This window comes from Scleropages formosus, chromosome 17 (genome assembly GCF_900964775.1).
Source record: "Scleropages formosus chromosome 17, fSclFor1.1, whole genome shotgun sequence".
In the NCBI taxonomy this organism is placed as follows: domain Eukaryota; kingdom Metazoa; phylum Chordata; class Actinopteri; order Osteoglossiformes; family Osteoglossidae; genus Scleropages; species Scleropages formosus.
The window spans coordinates 4,434,767-4,451,938 of record NC_041822.1 but is presented as its reverse complement, the minus strand read 5'-3'; the positions used below and the strand labels follow the sequence as shown (position 1 = coordinate 4,451,938).

Sequence of the window (17,172 nt, the reverse complement as noted above, 5' to 3'; positions counted from 1 at the left end):
TCGGATTCAAAAATGATATAGTATAATGTAAAACATTTAATGGGGTTACTGTTACAAGTTGGGGTTGTTTTACACATAGTCGCATATATAGTTTATGGATCAGAGCTGCTGTGTGTGAGTTGATTTTGTATGCACCATGCAACACAATATACTGGTAGCCTGTCAGCTTATCAAATCATGCTCTCGTATCAACATCTACTTTCTGTTAATTTTTTTGTTTTCTTTTTAACATATTTGCAGGATTGTGTTTCATTTTAATATAAACTCATTGAAAATCATCATACTTTTAATGTTTTTTCTTTCACCAGACTATGCATACAGCTTTAGGGTCACTTAGTTGTGTGCAGCATTTCTTATCCACATGTTAATTTTATAAATGGTACATTGTAAAATACAGTTTGCTAGACAACAGCCCATGCTTGCTGGGTTCCAGAGATAAACTTTGAAAATTGAGGTGACATGATATGATAATGGTGCCTCATACAAGATGATTTTACTGCTTAAGCACACTGTGGTATGAAATGAATTTGTTATACTGAGGAAGTTTAAAACCTGGAGCAAGAGAACTGGTGCCCTCTGAGATACATTTTCTGCAAACCACATTGTACATCTGTATATCCTTATATCTGTTTCTACCCGTATATGAAATACTAAAATTTATTTATTCCTTTGTTGAATTTGTATTTCAGCTTTAAGTACATATAAACTTGAATTGAATGAAGCTTAATGTTTTTTCACATTTTTTATTTTTCTTTTTTCTGAAGCTCATGCTATGCTCTCAGTCGTATGTTGGTCTGTCCATAGCTTGGCTTGTTCAATGCGTTGTCTGTATGGATAAATATTATGATTCATCATCACATATCTGCCTCAGTGCCTCTTCTTCTGCTAATGTGATGCACTCATTGAATTTTTCTGAGATGTATGTTGCTATGGAGAAAAGTGTCTGGTAAATGAATAAGTGCAATGTAAATGCAATGATTTTGCTATGTGGAATACAGACAGCTTTCAGAATGACATAGCAAGTGTGACTGGTAAGCAAAGGCAAAACATTTTTTCTAACATGACCTGCAGGCTGCTGTTTTATAAGTAATATGTTTCACAGCCTGGCCTTATGGGTTTACTGCATCAGAAACAAGACAAATTAATAATGTAAGCAGCAGTGCAACATAGTGGTTAGAGCTGATGCCTTTCAGTTGATGGACCTAAGTTCAAATCAGACCTCATGCTGTAGTAACCTTGAGCAAGGTACTTACCCACTAATAATTGCTCCAGTAAAAATAACCCAGCTGTATACATGGATAAATAATTTTTGAGGCTTAGTATATAAAGTAGGGGGGCGCAGCAGGTTTGGCTGGGTCCTGCTCTCCGTTGGGTCTGGGGTTCGAGTCCTGCTTGGGCTGCCTTGCAATGGACTGGTGCCCCCCCCTCAGTCCTGTGGCCTGTGTCACCAGGTTAGGCTCCGGCTCGCTGCAACCCCCGCCCAGGACAAGCGGTTTCAGACAGTATGTGTAGTATATGAAGTTACCATTGTATGCTGCTTTATAGACATATGTTAACTACATTTATTAATTTAATTTACTCTTTTCACCAAAGCAACTTCAGATGTTAAGGTTACACTTATTACAGTTGCTTACATGGCTGAATAATTTAGGGTAGAAATCTTTGCTTATGGGTACTACAGCCAGAGGTTGGGATCAAACTTGCAATCTTCAGATCCGAAGGTAGTAACTCCATTCCCTACACTAGCAGCTGCCCCATGGTGTCCTCTTATAACTCCATGAATAAATAATAAGATGTGATAAAATAACACTCATGTAACAAAATATCCGCATTGATCAACAGGTTACTAGACTAGATTTTTAAAGAAGTTATATACTTGTTGACCTGCAGGTTTCACAGCTGCTCTTTTTTGCTCAGACGCACTCGTGTGTTTTAGCTTTGTAAATGCATTTAATGAAAAGCAATGCACTTTTAATTGCTAAGAAGGCTAAGAAAATATTTTAGTAAGCAGGGTAAATATGTGTTCATTGGATCTAGGTATTATTTTCTTAGAAAATCTTTTGTAACTCAATATGTTTACAACAATTTTAGATCAGAGTGAAATTTTTCAGCTCTACAAGCATTCCACACATAGAAGTTTTGTGAGTGTTTAGGAATAGAATTTGCTAGTTCTGATATCAGACATTTACTGTATTACTTTGATGTTAAACTGTATCCTTCTGGTACATTAAAACCCCATAGCCATTTTTATGATGGACTGCCATGTCCAAGCAAGGTCAAAGAAGTGCCCATACTTTACATTGGAAGATATTCCTTCTATTCATAGCTCTGTACAGAGAGAGGCTTTTGATCTGCATTAACATTCAGTTGCTTCACTGTCACCAGTGAAGTGGCGGACTTGCAAGATTTAGGATTTAGCAGTAGTGTTTCCATGGAGTTACCCACCAGGGAATGAACACTTCCTGCCCTTTATGTTCACACTGTGATTATCAGATCATCACTCCAGTCTCAATCTAACCGCTCTATTAACAGATTCACTTCACACTTGGCAAAACCAAAGCAGTTATTCAAGAGACACCAGAGTTTAACAAGACCTTTGGACCTCCTAGTTTGATAAAGATGTCACAGATTTAGGTTGAATAATATCAGTGTAAAATACTAATTCTGGAGTTTTGTGGAATGAGTACTTTTCAAAAAATTGAAAAGAGACAGATAGATAGATACACACACACACTTTCTGAACCGCTTGTCCCATATGGGGTCGTGGGGAACCAGAGCCTAACCCAGCAACTCAGGGCACAAGGCTGGAGAGGGAGGGGACACACCCAGGACAGGACGCCAGTCTGTTGCAAGGCACCCCAAGTGGGACTCAAACCCCAGACCCACCGGAGAGCAGGACCCAGTCCAACTCACTGCGCCACTGCGCCACCACACCCCCTGATAGATAGATAGATAGATAGATAGATAGATAGATAGATAGATAGATAGGTTTAAAAATAAACAATAATAGTGGATTACTACAATATTATACTGATGGCCTGATGAGTATATCCCATAAATACTTTAGCTGGCCTGTCCTGGGTGTGTCCCCTCCGCCTCCAGCCTTCCGCCCTGAGTTGCTGGGTTAGGCTCCAGTTTCCCGCGACCCCGTATGGGACAAACGGTTCTGAAAATGTGTGTGTGTGTGTGTGTGTGTGTGTGTGTGTGTGTGTGTGTGTGTGTGTGTGTGTGTGTGTGTACTTTAGCTGGTAAAGGCTTCGGTTACTTAAACCATGTTGTATTTTCCATGATACATAAAGTTTTGTTTTGTTTCTTTATTTCCATCTAAGACATCTTCAGAACATTGTAGCAAATCAAATTATTCTGTAATTAATGAAATTATTCATTTAAAATATGTGTTCCATAAATTAGGCCCAAGTAACAGTTTCTGCGTATGACGCATGCCGTTGCGCATGATTGAGTACATTGCTCACTTTCTGAAGTCGAACTGATACTGGTGTGTTTTCATGTTGTCTTTCTATTTTCCAGATTTTTTAATGGCATGGTTGATTGGAAAAAAGTAAAATGTTTCCAAAGAGAATTTGACCTCTAATGTTTCTGTGTTGTGTATTGTTGCATTACAAGTACGAGTATTTTAAAAAAATCATCCAATATAGTTTAAATAAATGTGCGGTTTTAAACAAAAGATATAAACACACACTGACTGAAGCTGCTTGTCTCGAGCAGGGTTGCCGTGAACCCGGTAACACAGGGCATAAGGCTGGAGGGGGAGGGTACACACCCAGGACGGGATGCCAGTCGCTTGCAAGGCACCCCAAGCAGGACTCGAACCCCATACCCGCCAGAGAGCAGGACCTGGCCAAACCCCCTGCTCCACCGTGCCCTCTCTAAGATACAAACAAAATAATTAAAAAAAAAAAAAACTAAATTAACAATTAGCCAGGAAATACACACATTGCCTGGAACTGCTTGTCCTGAGCAGGATCACAACAAGCCAGAGCCTCACCCAGCAGCACAGGGGGCACACCCCAGATGGGCTGCCAGTCCATGACAAGGCACCCCCAGCAGGACTTGAACCCTAGACCCCCCAGAAAGCAGGACCCAGCCAAGCCCCCTGCACCAACGCAGCCCCTAGCCAGGAAATAATTGCCTGGAAATGTTCAGCTTCAATTCTAAAAAGTCAGAAAGAAAAACTCAAGTACCTAAGCATAATGGACTGATGAAATCATAATCTTTAACGGATGTAGCTAATTTAACAAAGGAGGTCAGGTGAAATTATTAGAAAAAGTAACTTTACAATTAGTGACCAAAGCAACAGGTCAGTAATTAGTTATTGGGAAATAATTAAGTGAATGAGAAATCATATTATTATTATTATTATTATTATTATTATTCCTTAACTCCATCTAAGACATATAATAATAATAATAATAATAATAATAATAAGAAGAAGAAGAAGAAGAAGAAGAAGAAGAAGAAGAAAATATTGTTTTTATTATTAATATTATTATTATCTTGTAAGCTGCCCAACCTGCTAATTACATTTTGCTGAGCAAAGTTTCTGGCAAAACTCTGTTTTCAATATGCCATGAATAATTGAAGCTGACTTTTGCACTGAATGCTCAATGTCTTCATAAATCTTCTTGAAAGATTAGAAAAAGATGCTGACTTTCTAAAACAAAAAGCACAGTTGTTAGGCTGTGTTCTATAATAAAGCTATTATTTATTTATTTTTTTTTTGTTTCTTTTGCTTTCTTAGGTTGACCTGCTGCACCAGACCAAAATCACTGGAATCATCACCCAAGGAGCAAAAGACTTTGGTCATGTGCAGTTTGTGGGGTCCTACAAAGTGGCCTTCAGTAATGATGGTGAAAGATGGAGTATATATCAAGATGAAAAACAGAAGAAGGACAAGGTGAGACCATTTTTTTACATTATATACCCAGTGAAGACACAACGGTCATTCTGATTGTCTGGACACACGCCTTTCATAATACAGAGTAAATCAAAGACTTCTAGAGAAGTTTTCTTTGATTGGTGAACGTTATAAGATTATTGCATTTTGATTACAGATATTGTTTTGTCTCATCCCACGGAAAATTAATGATTAAAATATTTAACCACGCATAAAATAATTTGTGTTTACAAATTGACATTACAGTTATTTGAATCTTTGCTTACTATGGAGTTGCTGATGTGTAATTGCTTTAATTTTAAGTTTACAGTTCATTAGGCAAATTCACACAATTAAAAGAGAAGAAAAATTTGATCTGTTCTAGAGTTTGAAATAAATTCCTTGAGCCTTCGGCACTGGCAAGTACAAGCACATGTTTCACATCACATTTAACTTAATAGGTAACGGATGACCAAACCCATTAGTGTTTGCCAGTATTGTTATTTTTGTTTATAATAAAGGAGAGACTGATACTTCTAATTCTCCAATGGAACAGAAAAAGAAATGCCAAATTAATTTGAAAATGGCACTAAAACTGACACAGAAAATACAGTTTTCAGCCTATGCATTGTCTGATGTACTGATTTACTGTGCCATTTTTCTAATGCTTGTCCTTAGTGAGCAGATACCATACATGATGAGTCTGATTTAAATAAACAATATAATCTTTGGATTTATGCCATCACTTACAGAGTGTCATTTTATTCTCTGCAATCCCAGTTCTTGGAACTGGATTACTTCCAGATTTTTGGCAAACCTGAAATTTTGGAAGCACAAAGCTCCCTCTGTTCATAGACAGATGTCATCATAAACATTAATGTAAAATGAGCTGGAAGATATTCAACGGGACAAATGTTCTGCATTTCTATTTTATTATCAATCAATGTGTCAGCTCCTTTAAATCTCCCTTTTTCAATTGCATTTTCAGCTTGAGATTTATTTCCAAAAGAATTTATGACTGAATAATAAATTAGGTGAACATATACATTTTAAACTATGGATAAATTGTCTTAGAATTTAAAATGAATGCATTGTATTTGTGATTCAGACCAAAGAAACTTGTATGTTCCAATGGATGGCCCACACTGCAAGTATGAGAGATATTTGGTATAATCTGACTAGACTGTGCTGGCAAGTGCTAACCAACTTCTGCTGGTATGGAGCTTAACCAGACAACTCAGCCATGAAAATGAGCTCCACTGTCACACCACGGTCCAAAGCGGCTGAGCAGAATCGAATTCTGCATGCATCTCATAGGAGCACGTGCCTGGCACAACTTGGACTTTATGGCAGCCTAAAAATATTCTGCCTCCATGCCTCTGAGAGGCTTGTCCATGCTGCTGAAATTTCAACCTAGGACCCAGCCTTGTGAAACTTCAGCCTGAATCTCAATTACAAGAGCCTTCTTACCATGCGCACATTTATGAGGCATCTGTACATGATCATGGCACAGGATGCACAAATTCATTAACATTTAAAGGTGCGATAAGGGAAGAAGGGGGATAATTATTTGCTAAACCCTACGCTCTTGTAGCTCAATATCCATGTCAGTCTTACAGTTTTCTTTCAACATTTCTTGTATGCAATTCATAGAATGCTCTAAGGAATTTCTGAACATTATAAAAAGATCTTAAAACACACTGTCATCAAAATGAAAGTTGCATTTTGCATTTAAAAAAGGCACAACACACCTCCATCCTTGATACTGAGTGTGCATGCCTGTCTCACTTTTGGTCTGATTGATACTGCTCATCGGAAAAAGTATTATCTTGCTGATGTGAAAAAGAATTCTCTCTCATTAATATTACCAACCACAGATTGCATATGCAAATACAAGGTTCCCTATACTTGTATTTAGGAAAGCCAAAACAGTACAAATATGTACAGCAGCTATGAAATGTTGTATAGTGAAAGAAAGTTGACATAAAATGATGGACAGTATATAGAGATGCTCCTTGACTAATTATGGGGTTACGTTGCAATAAACCCATCATAAATGGAAAAATCGTAAGTCGAAAAAGAATACAGTACTGCACCTACGGAACATCATAGCCTATCCTACCTTAAACGTTCTCAGGACACTTCCCATAGCCTGCAGCTGGGCAAATTTAAGCAGGAGACACACATGAGTGTTTAGTAGACATGATCGGATGCGGAAACACAAAATAAAAAAAGGCTTTCAACACAGTATTGCTTGTTTACACTTGCAGTTCTTTACACTCGTCTGCATGATCGCTACAGAGACTGCAAGCATGGTTGAGTGGATGCTGTGGCTCGCTGCCATCACTCAGCATCGGGAGAGAATATCGTACTGCGTATCGCAAGCACGGAAACAGATCGAAATTCACAATTCGAAGTACAGATTCTACCGAATGCATATCGCTCTCATAACTTCGAAAAATCACAAGTCGAACCATCGTAAGTGGAGCAGCATCTGTATATATTAGCATATATAACTTCAGTAGGAAAATTACGCATATAAATTGAAAGTAAAAAATACCATGTAGGATGTGCAATTAAAAAATATAGAAATAGTTCACAGTTTCTTGCAGGACAGATTTTTAAATATGCTGCCCCTCACACTACAATGACAGTAAACTTTATTATATCCCCATCTTTTTCTTTTTAACCCAACTATAACAAAATATATATGGACCCCCTTCCTTTTGCACAAGACCTATCTTTTCATTTTCTTACACCACAAACGTGCATTTAACACGCATTTTTCTTCTCATCACTGGTAGTCTTATTTGTATTTGTATGTATGTATGTCTGTGTTCACAAGAGCAGCGGGTTGGCAGGTACAGTTTAGTCATGAACTTAAGTTGTAACTATACCACTACTGGCTTTCCACTGTGAACAAATTATGTATTTTTGTCAATCAGAACTTAATGAACAGATTTTTCTAGCAAATGCCTGGATTTATATTTATCAGTCTCTAAAATAATACTTGATATTTGCCTTTTGTGTTAATATAAATGTTATATTACAACTTACTGCTATAGGGATGACATTAACTGCTTTGAAAATGTATATAAAGTTTTGACAGCTGCATGCAAGCAGTTGTGAAAACTGTAATGACAGTTATACGCAGCAAACCAGTGTAACAATCTGGACTTCAATAGTATGTCGCCAATAATTGTTTTCTTCTTGGACATGTAGAAATCTGTAATCGTTTTTTTGCTATTTGTGACAAGCCTAGAAGTCCAGACTAAATATAATTTGAATCCTCTTGTGCTCTGAGGGATGACAAGATCAGGGATTTTAGAGTTAACATAAATTACATTCTGTCTGTTTCATTATTGGCTTTACATTTAAAGCCATAAAGTACTCCAACTGTGTAGTTTAGTAAAAGCAGCAGTGTAAAAAATCCAGAGACTTGAACTAAAGCCCTTTGCTAAAGACGTAAATAATGAATTATTGCCAGTGCCCACCTCTATAATGGCTGACCTTCACATGTTCATTTAGGAAATCAATTGCAGAGAAAGGTGGCCATACAGGTCAATTGAAAAGCACACTGCACACCACAGAGAATTAGACTGCTCTGTTTCCATCAACTGACCATTCAGTTCTAAAGAATTTTACTACTTTCCTTCTTTCACCCCATTCCACAGTTTTGTCTCAGTCCATTCTTTCCATTCACCTTTGTTCGTAAAACTGTTATGACGATCAAAGTAAAAATATAAGACAAAGAAGAGAGTGGAACTAATGAACAGTCTGCTGTCCCATGCCTGTTTCAAATATATTGCCAGTAGTCTCTGGAAACAGGGCCATCCAATAGCAGGTCTTTAGTATTATAATAACTAATAACAATTATTAGTATTGTTTGATTATCAGTCAATTTAACAATCAACCGTTTTTGTTCCAAAATAATGTTTAATCAAAATTCATTTAGCAACGCGTAATTTTACAAAAATATTAGAAATTTCTGTCTAGTTGATTTCCCAGTTGGAATATATAACAGAAAACTTAACATGAGAAAAAATTAAATAGATTCTCTGAATCTTTGTTGTAAATACTGGAGTTGTTACATAATGACACCAAGGCAGTATTGCTTGAACATCTTAATATTTTTCACTGTTTTACATATAACTTTTTAATTTGTTTCCTGAGTCATTTTGAAATTTTAGTCAGGAAGTAAGGCTGATCCCTCGAACATTTCTAGACAGAACAAGAAAAATTCATGTCAGATTTCAGTCAAGTATTTCATTTGATTCTCCAGATTATTTCCCCTGCACTTTTATGTCTTTTCTCTCACCCTGTAATGTGAGTCCTTGCAGGAATTGATAAGTCTTATCTTTCTGTGTCATATTGACTTCTCCACAGTTGTTCGATAAATTGTTGATTGAATTCTGCACTGAATTGTTTAAGCTCCTATAAACATTGGTACACATCCCGCAGACATTGTCATTCATTCATTCTTTCTTTCTTTCTTTCTTTCTTTCTTTCTTTCTTTCTTTCTTTCACTCCCTGTACAGAACAATTGAGTGTTAATTACTTTATTGGTATGGTAATACGTTTCAATCATGGGTAGATTTTTGAAAGAGTGCATAATGCAATGTGACTTCATCTCTTTATGATGGACGTGAACTCTCTAAAGGGGGTTAGCTCTGTCTTCTTACATGAATGACTTTTACTCACAACAATGTGACTGCCTGTACAAGAGTGCTTTTAAAAAAAACACTAAAAGAAGGTCATCTTGTCTACCATCCTGGTATAGTTAGTTTTATTATCTAAAAATATGACTCCACAAACCTTTGATAACTTTTAAAATGTAAGTACATTAAATAATACTATAACAAATTTATAATTATATCCTCATAGTAGTGGTAATTTTCCAAATCAGAGAAAACCACAACTTTCAAAGTCCAGTTTTGACCTTCAGAACACTATGTAACATGCCAGTTAAGTTATGATCATCATGAAGCAGTCTGGAGGTAAGTAATGTTCAGAGGTGCTCAGGGGTTTATTATCCATGGTATTAAAGTTGAGTGTAAATTATAAAGGAACGCAGTAGAGCATATTAGGACAACCGTAATTGATTCTCTAGTTTCAGCTGAAAACAGCTTTTATTACAAGTCTGATGCTATTGTAGATTTTTGCAAGCATATTCATTCTGCTAGCACTGCATTCTACTTGATCCCAGAGATGCTGGGATTTGCTTTTTGGCAGATTTACTGGTAAACTTGTTAACCAAATGCTTTAGTGAGCTACCTGATAGTGAACCTGGAAGGAATTTTCTGTTGACATATATACACAAAAACAAATACACTGTATAAAGTAACTGGACAAAGATACTTTTTTCCGATTGGACATTTTTATTGAACTTAAAGACATACTTAATATATTGAATTCAATTCAGTTAACTGCTTTAGAGTTAACCTTTCCCAAAAGATTGACTCAAAATTCTTAACATATAACAAATACTACATAAATGCATCTAGCAATTTAGCATGTAGTTAAATTAATAAGTAATGATAGCAATGATCAACAAGAAAACATTTTTTTACAATTATCTGCTATTTTAATTGTTTCTTTTTTTGTTGTTCTTGTTTTTTGCTCTCACTGGCTCTTTTCTTATTATACTGTATCGAATTCTTAAAAATGATAATACCTCATGTGACACTCCAGTCATACAGTTTGCGTGAAGGGTAGAACAGTGACCTGAACATGGAATCTGTAACCTGTTGCCGCTTTTGCATTATACAGATATTGCCTAGTACTTCTTGCATTGGTCCATACACTTGTTTTACAATGAATTTGACTACTTTGATTTGGAGCAAATGAGCATGAGACACACTGTCAGAAGACAAAACTCTAACTGAAAGATCAGCTCTGGACCAATGGTTTAGTCAATGCAGATGTATGATAAGAGATTCAAGAGTTTCTTGTGAATAGGGAGTGAATATGGAGAGTTTTACTATCCCTTTTTGTGCAGCCTATGGCCATTTAATGATGTCCACAGAGGTTTATTAAGCATCATTCCTATGCAGGGTGGCAACAGACTGCCACGTCCTTTGCATGCAGATTAAGTTTCTGTTGTTGTCATTATCAAAATCTAACTTGCCGCTTCTCCTGCCCAGTGCTATTTACGCTGGGTGTGTATGGTTTGTGGTTGATGGTTTTTGTTCAGCTCATATTCTGCTGAGTTCCCGTTGCTCTCCACAGTGACTCACATGCACTCTAGGTCAACCTTGATGTTACGAGAGGTGGCAGCATATATGATGCTGACACATCAGACAGGTTCCTGGAAGAACCTAAGAAACAAGCTGTTGGAAAAAGGAGTGCATGACCTTAGCTGAAGTTGCTCAGTAGACAGACATTTTATAACTGAGTAGTTTATTTTATTCGTTTATCACACTATACAGACACCCCTCGACTTACGCAAATAGACTGTTCTTCAACCCATTACGCAAGTCAACAGTTATGTATGTCAGATTCCCCCTTCTCCCCCATCATTCAACATAATAACATTAATCATTTTCCATCGCAGTTATTGCACCTTCACATTTATTTATTATTATTGTTGTTTTCATGCTAGCTGTTGCTTTCACATGCTCCTTGATACATGCAGCATCCTTCACTATCGTATTCACAGTCGATGCGGTTAAACCTGGTTCCCATGCTATAGACGATAATCTTTGTCCACCTTCATACCTTCTTATGATTTTCAATATCATCTCCAAATCGATTGCTGTATGCTTGCGAGGCAGTTCTTATTTTCCTTCAAGTGCACATTTATCACCAGGCATTTTGAATCATGAAAAGGGTGAAAAATGCGGAAAAAAGCACTACAGTAAGGACAGGAAATGTGTTCACGGCTCAAAACATGCGGGAACTGGATATGCAGCTTCCTGCCTTATTTGGCTATGCCAACTCGCGTTTAGCCTGTTTCAGATGTTTTACATAAGCGCTCTCCGTAAATAATGTGTATGCCAGGAATTTATTACGTAAATCCGGATTTTTGTAAATCAAATTTACGTTAGTAGAGGGGTGTCTGTACTTTTTCTTCATACTTCTTTGTGCCTTATACTTCTTTTTATATTTTACTTTTTTGGCAAGAAAGAGTTTTGTGTTGTAATTCACCACTCTGCTGCAGCCTTCTAGTTTTCACAATGAATTTTGATGGATGCTCCAATTTTGTGGCAATCCACACTTGCCATTCTTTTTGATAGGAAGGTCATAAGAGACAGTTGGTTGTTCCTCTTCATTTGTTGTGCCTTTATGATCCAGAATAGACTCAGGACAAAAATAACTTACTGTGCACTTAAACAGATATACTGCACATATACTGTAATATTTTTTATTTAATCAGTGTATTTTAATTACTGTGTTTCTTTTTATGTTTGTGTTAGCACTGGTATGGGCATCTTACATATGATAATGAAGATACTCTATTTCTGTTTATAGAAGAAGGATAATCTGAATTAGTTGTCTTTTTTGCATAAAAAGAGCTTTCAAAATATGGGTCAAGTTCATTCTAGATGGTTTTGAAAGGAACCATAAACATATTTTTGTTGCTTATTGACTCTATGAAAGTGTGTCCAGCAAGCTTACTGTAGAGACTGTCTTTTTTAGAATGTGATTTATTCTAACTGTGCATTCATTTAGAGTAAGATAAGATGTGTGTACATCTATCTATCTATCTATCTATCTATCTATCTATCTATCTATCTATCTATCTATCTATCTATCTATCTATCTAACTTTGATCAATTTGCTATACTTTTGCATGTGAACAATGTGTGATTTTGCTGCCTCAGCAATTCAGCATTGCTTTATTGCTCATATAAAATTCATTATTTTCAGTGACTTTATGTGTGCTTTTCTGTGTGTGTGTGTGTGTGTGTGTGTGGTTATTTTAGATTTTTTATGCCACATCATACTCATTTATATACCATATAATAACCATTGTAAAATGGTTTGGAGGAAAGTGCCTGCTAAAATTAAGATGAAAATTTTGTAAAACTGGTGTAAAACAAAGGGAAGGAGGGAATTTGACCTATTTTCTCACTATACCTTAAGGGACTTGTCACCCGGAGAAATTTATGCAGTTCTAGAAGTACTTACCACTGCAGCTTATGATGCAAATATGTGGCAGAGCATCACTATAAGCTCAAGTTTTTTGGGTACATTGAAGTGTGTGTGTGTGTGTGTGTGTGTGTGTGTGTGTGTGTGTGCAGAGAAAGAGAGAGAGAGAGACTGAAGTTTCTTTTAAGCAGTGTTCTTTTGTTCACTTTTTCAAAAAAAAGAAAAAAAAAGGACCAGGATTATGATTTATAAATGCATGCAATGAGATCTTTGATGACATGCTCCAAAACACCAAGTTTCCAAAATTTTTATCCATCCATTTTCCATAACTGCTTGTCCTGATGGTGAATGGTAGACTGCCATCCCAGAAGCACTGGGCACAAGGCTGAGAGGGGTACACCCTGGAAGGGACTCCAGTTCATCATTAAGTAGCCAGAGGCACACACAAAGGGAAACTGAGAATCATCAATGAATCTGAACTACATCCTATTAGACTGTGGGAGGAAACCAGAGCACCCAGAGGACACCCACGCAGACAGGGAGAACATGCAAAATCTACAGAGACTGAGCAGGGAATCAAAACCATGTCATTTGTTAAGTCACTTTTACAGTGAGTTAGCTTGACAGTGCACATTTATTTGGTGTATTCATGTTACGTAATTAACGTTAAAGGCTCAGTGTTGTCAGATGTGTGACAGCAGTCTGAGTTCATCTTCATGCTGCTCATAAGGTGCCTCTCTTTCACTACCATTGTGTTGTCCATAATGTACTGGCTTGTTATTACCTGTTGTATAATATGCTATTATCTCTGCAAAACTGATCAGTTATTATGTACCCTAAAAATAATTTCAATTTTTTTATCACACCTTAGATCTATCACCATAAGAAACAATAAATATCAACATTTCTGAAACTGCAAAAATAGAACTGAAAAAATGGAAATGAAGAATAGCAACACAAAATACTAAATTGTAAACAAAACAGCAAAATCCATTCGTTATTTAAGTTGCTTGTTCAATATAGCGTGTGATAGTCTATCCCAGAAGCATATGCATGAGGCTACACCTAGCCAGGACAAAGCCAGGTGAAACATACGTTTTTTTACTAACACATATACACTAAGGTCAGTTTAGAGTCACCAACTCACCACAAAAACATATTTTTGGACTGTGGAAGGAAACTAGAAAACCTGTAAAAAAAAAAAAAAAAAAAAACAGAAAAGAAACACAACCCAAACAGAGAGTGCAACTCTATACGCCAATTCGGATTCAAACCTAGATGCCAGATGCTTTAAGGCTCCAGTGCAACCTGCTGTGCCGCTGTGCTCCCCAAATACTATGGAACAAAAAGACAGAAATAGAAAAATTGTAGAAAATTATATTTTAAGTAGAGTTATATGTAATTTATATTTCATGGGTTTTGAGTGAAAAAGTATTTCTGCACTTATAGATTCTAGAATGTTATTTGCTTTAATCGTAGATCTTTTATCCACAAAGCTGTGGTGACAATATTGAGTAAAGTCACTTTGTTGCTTTGCTCTTTATTTTTATAAATGACTGACTGTTTTTACTTAAAATGTGTAATAAAGGCTCTGACTTGGATCATTTTTAGTGTTAAATTTTAAGCCTTTTCTATCTATTTACTATTTTTCTTCACCAGGTTTTCCAGGGAAATTTTGACAATGATACACACAGAAAGAATGTGATAGATCCACTGATTCATGCCAGGTTTGTACGAATCCTCCCATGGTCATGGTATGGCAGGATCACCTTGCGAGTTGAACTTCTTGGATGTACAGAAGAAGACTGAGCATCAACACCCTTCTCCTGGAATGCTGGAATATTGTATTTCAGTCAATATTTCCGTATGAACTTGTAAAAACTATTTTTTTTTCCTTTTTCTTTTTTTCGTTTTCTTTTATTTGTTTCTTTTTTTATGAAGTTTTTGGTCGTGACAGACCGCATATTGTTTTGTACATGCGACCTTGTCAAATTGGTGTTTTGTCTTTCTTTCTTCCTGTTTTCACTGTTTACACTTTTTATCTGTTTGGAATATATTTCTGCAACATGCTTGGGGAGGGCAGGAACAGTAACATATATGGATGAAGTTTGCCACGAAAGCTACAGTGTCACTTTTTAGTAAATGCATAAAAACTATGTTCCGGTTACTCAGTTACTTCTTGGGTGCAGACACGGGGGTGGACAAAATATTGGAAACATCAGATAAAAATGGTTCCAAATTACTACATTACAAAGGCAGCTGCACAGGTGAGTCATGTTAAACTGAACAGCTGCTATGAACATTTGCCTGCTTTTAATTTGGTCTCACAATCAACAACACCCTTATGCAGTAGTAAACGACAGTCGGTAAAAGTTGAAACTCACTAACAAAGATAGAAGGACAAGATAATACAAAGCTTAACAGCCACAAAAATACGTTGGTGTTTTGTCCCTCCTGCTGTTTACAGGAGGGACAAAATTCAGGAAATAATTACAGGTTAACATGCAAAAATGCAAACTGTGGGGAAACGTTAATATTATAAGTTATCTTTAGGTCTGTGTCTGAAGAAAGCAAACAGTCCCCTCTTTACTCATGGTCTTTTGACAACTTTTTAACACAATAATGTATATGTACTAAAAAGATTTGTGTAAATTATTGGTATCATGATTACTCTGCGATGGACAGCAGGTAGGGTGTAGACCATCTGAATGTTGCTGGATTCCACACCCTACTACAGCTGTATTAACCTTGAGCAAGGTATTTACCCTGAACTCTTACAGTAGATCTCCTCCACCGTATAAATGTTTCCAGTATTGTAACCATCACTCTATAAAAGCCTAAGCGAATAACAAATAAATAACAATAGGCAGGGAATAGAAAGCCATTTTAGGGAACCAAGTGTACACTATGGTGCCACAAACGTTTACATGGGATGTTCTCATATTGCAATATGCTAATGACCCCATGACTTCAAGAACACGAGAAAAAAGTTAAATCCCATGGCCTGAAAAATCACAAATGTTAAACCTTTCTGGAAGGTTCTGGAGTGCAGTGTGTATAGTATATTTCTTTTTTCCTCAGATAGAAATAAAATGCTGATTTTACTTCTTGACAAGTTTTAAGAACCCTCTACCCACAGTTAATATGTATGACAGAGATTCTGAAGACAAAGAGAGATACTTGCAGCCCATGTATTTTGAACATCCCCCTATGTGTGTGTGACTATATGACTATACATTTTTAAAACTATAGCTCAAAGTGCACATGTAAACAATCATTAAATGATTAACTATATGGTGCAATACATTTGTAAATTACTGCCTATATGGTACAATACGTTTGTATGTTCTTTTAAAAATCTCTTTCCTTGACTATGTTGTGTGATCTTATTAAAAGTCAGGAACATGAATTATTATTGTGTAATGTAAAAAGAATATCTGCATGGGAATTATTTCATAGTGTTTTATATATATACATGCATACATACATATATACATAGATATAGATATAGATATCTTATATATCTATTTATACATCTGCTGAACCTCCATCTAATTTAAAACTGGGATTTAGATATACATGTCATGTGTATTTTATTGGTTTCTGCCATATTCCAGGAACATTTAAAGCAAAAATTTGCAAAGAAATATTAAAACAGCTTTAAGGGATTAAAAAGTGACACTGCAGAATAACAGCTGGATTAATGTGTGTAAAGTGTTTAAATCTAAATTATTTTAATTTTGGATGTACTTAAGTGGTAGTTTCATTCACAGAAATATGAAGAGGTATGTACTTTAGTTTTCTTTTGTTTGTTTTGAGCACTTTGGTTTTCTTTCTGAACTCCTGCTCTTAAGATGCGTTAAGCCGAGTACACACTCCACAATTTCTGAAGTGATATGCACAGAGTCACAAGAATTCTGACCATGGAATATTAAGATGTTTTTCACCTGATTTGATTACATTGCAAGAAAGAACATTGTATACTTGATGACAAAAAAGTACCAAGGGGAAAAACATAACACAGAAATGACAAATGAGAAATTTATAAAGCAGATATCCACATGCTGAAACATCAGGGCATAAAAAGTTCAAATAAATAAATAATAGCCTGGTAACCATTAAACTTTTTTGTATTCCAACTCACTGCACATTAGTATATTTATATACAGTAGCTTTCAAAATTTGCC

The 17,172-nt window shown here is 36.1% G+C and overlaps 1 protein-coding gene across 3 annotated transcripts in view; it reads left to right on the top strand.

The window, feature by feature from the left end:
• LOC108938382 (EGF-like repeat and discoidin I-like domain-containing protein 3) overlaps positions 1–16,497 on the top strand; it is a 124,009-nt gene extending 107,512 nt beyond the window's left edge. For all 3 annotated transcript variants that reach the window (XM_018758924.2, XM_018758922.2, XM_018758921.2), the window contains 2 exons: positions 4,760–4,915; positions 14,645–16,497. In XM_018758924.2, coding sequence (XP_018614440.1) covers positions 4,760–4,915; positions 14,645–14,794 — 306 coding nt within the window. In that variant the 3' untranslated portion in view covers positions 14,795–16,497. The remainder of the gene's footprint in view (positions 1–4,759; positions 4,916–14,644) is intronic.
• The last annotated feature ends 675 nt before the right edge of the window (positions 16,498–17,172 follow it).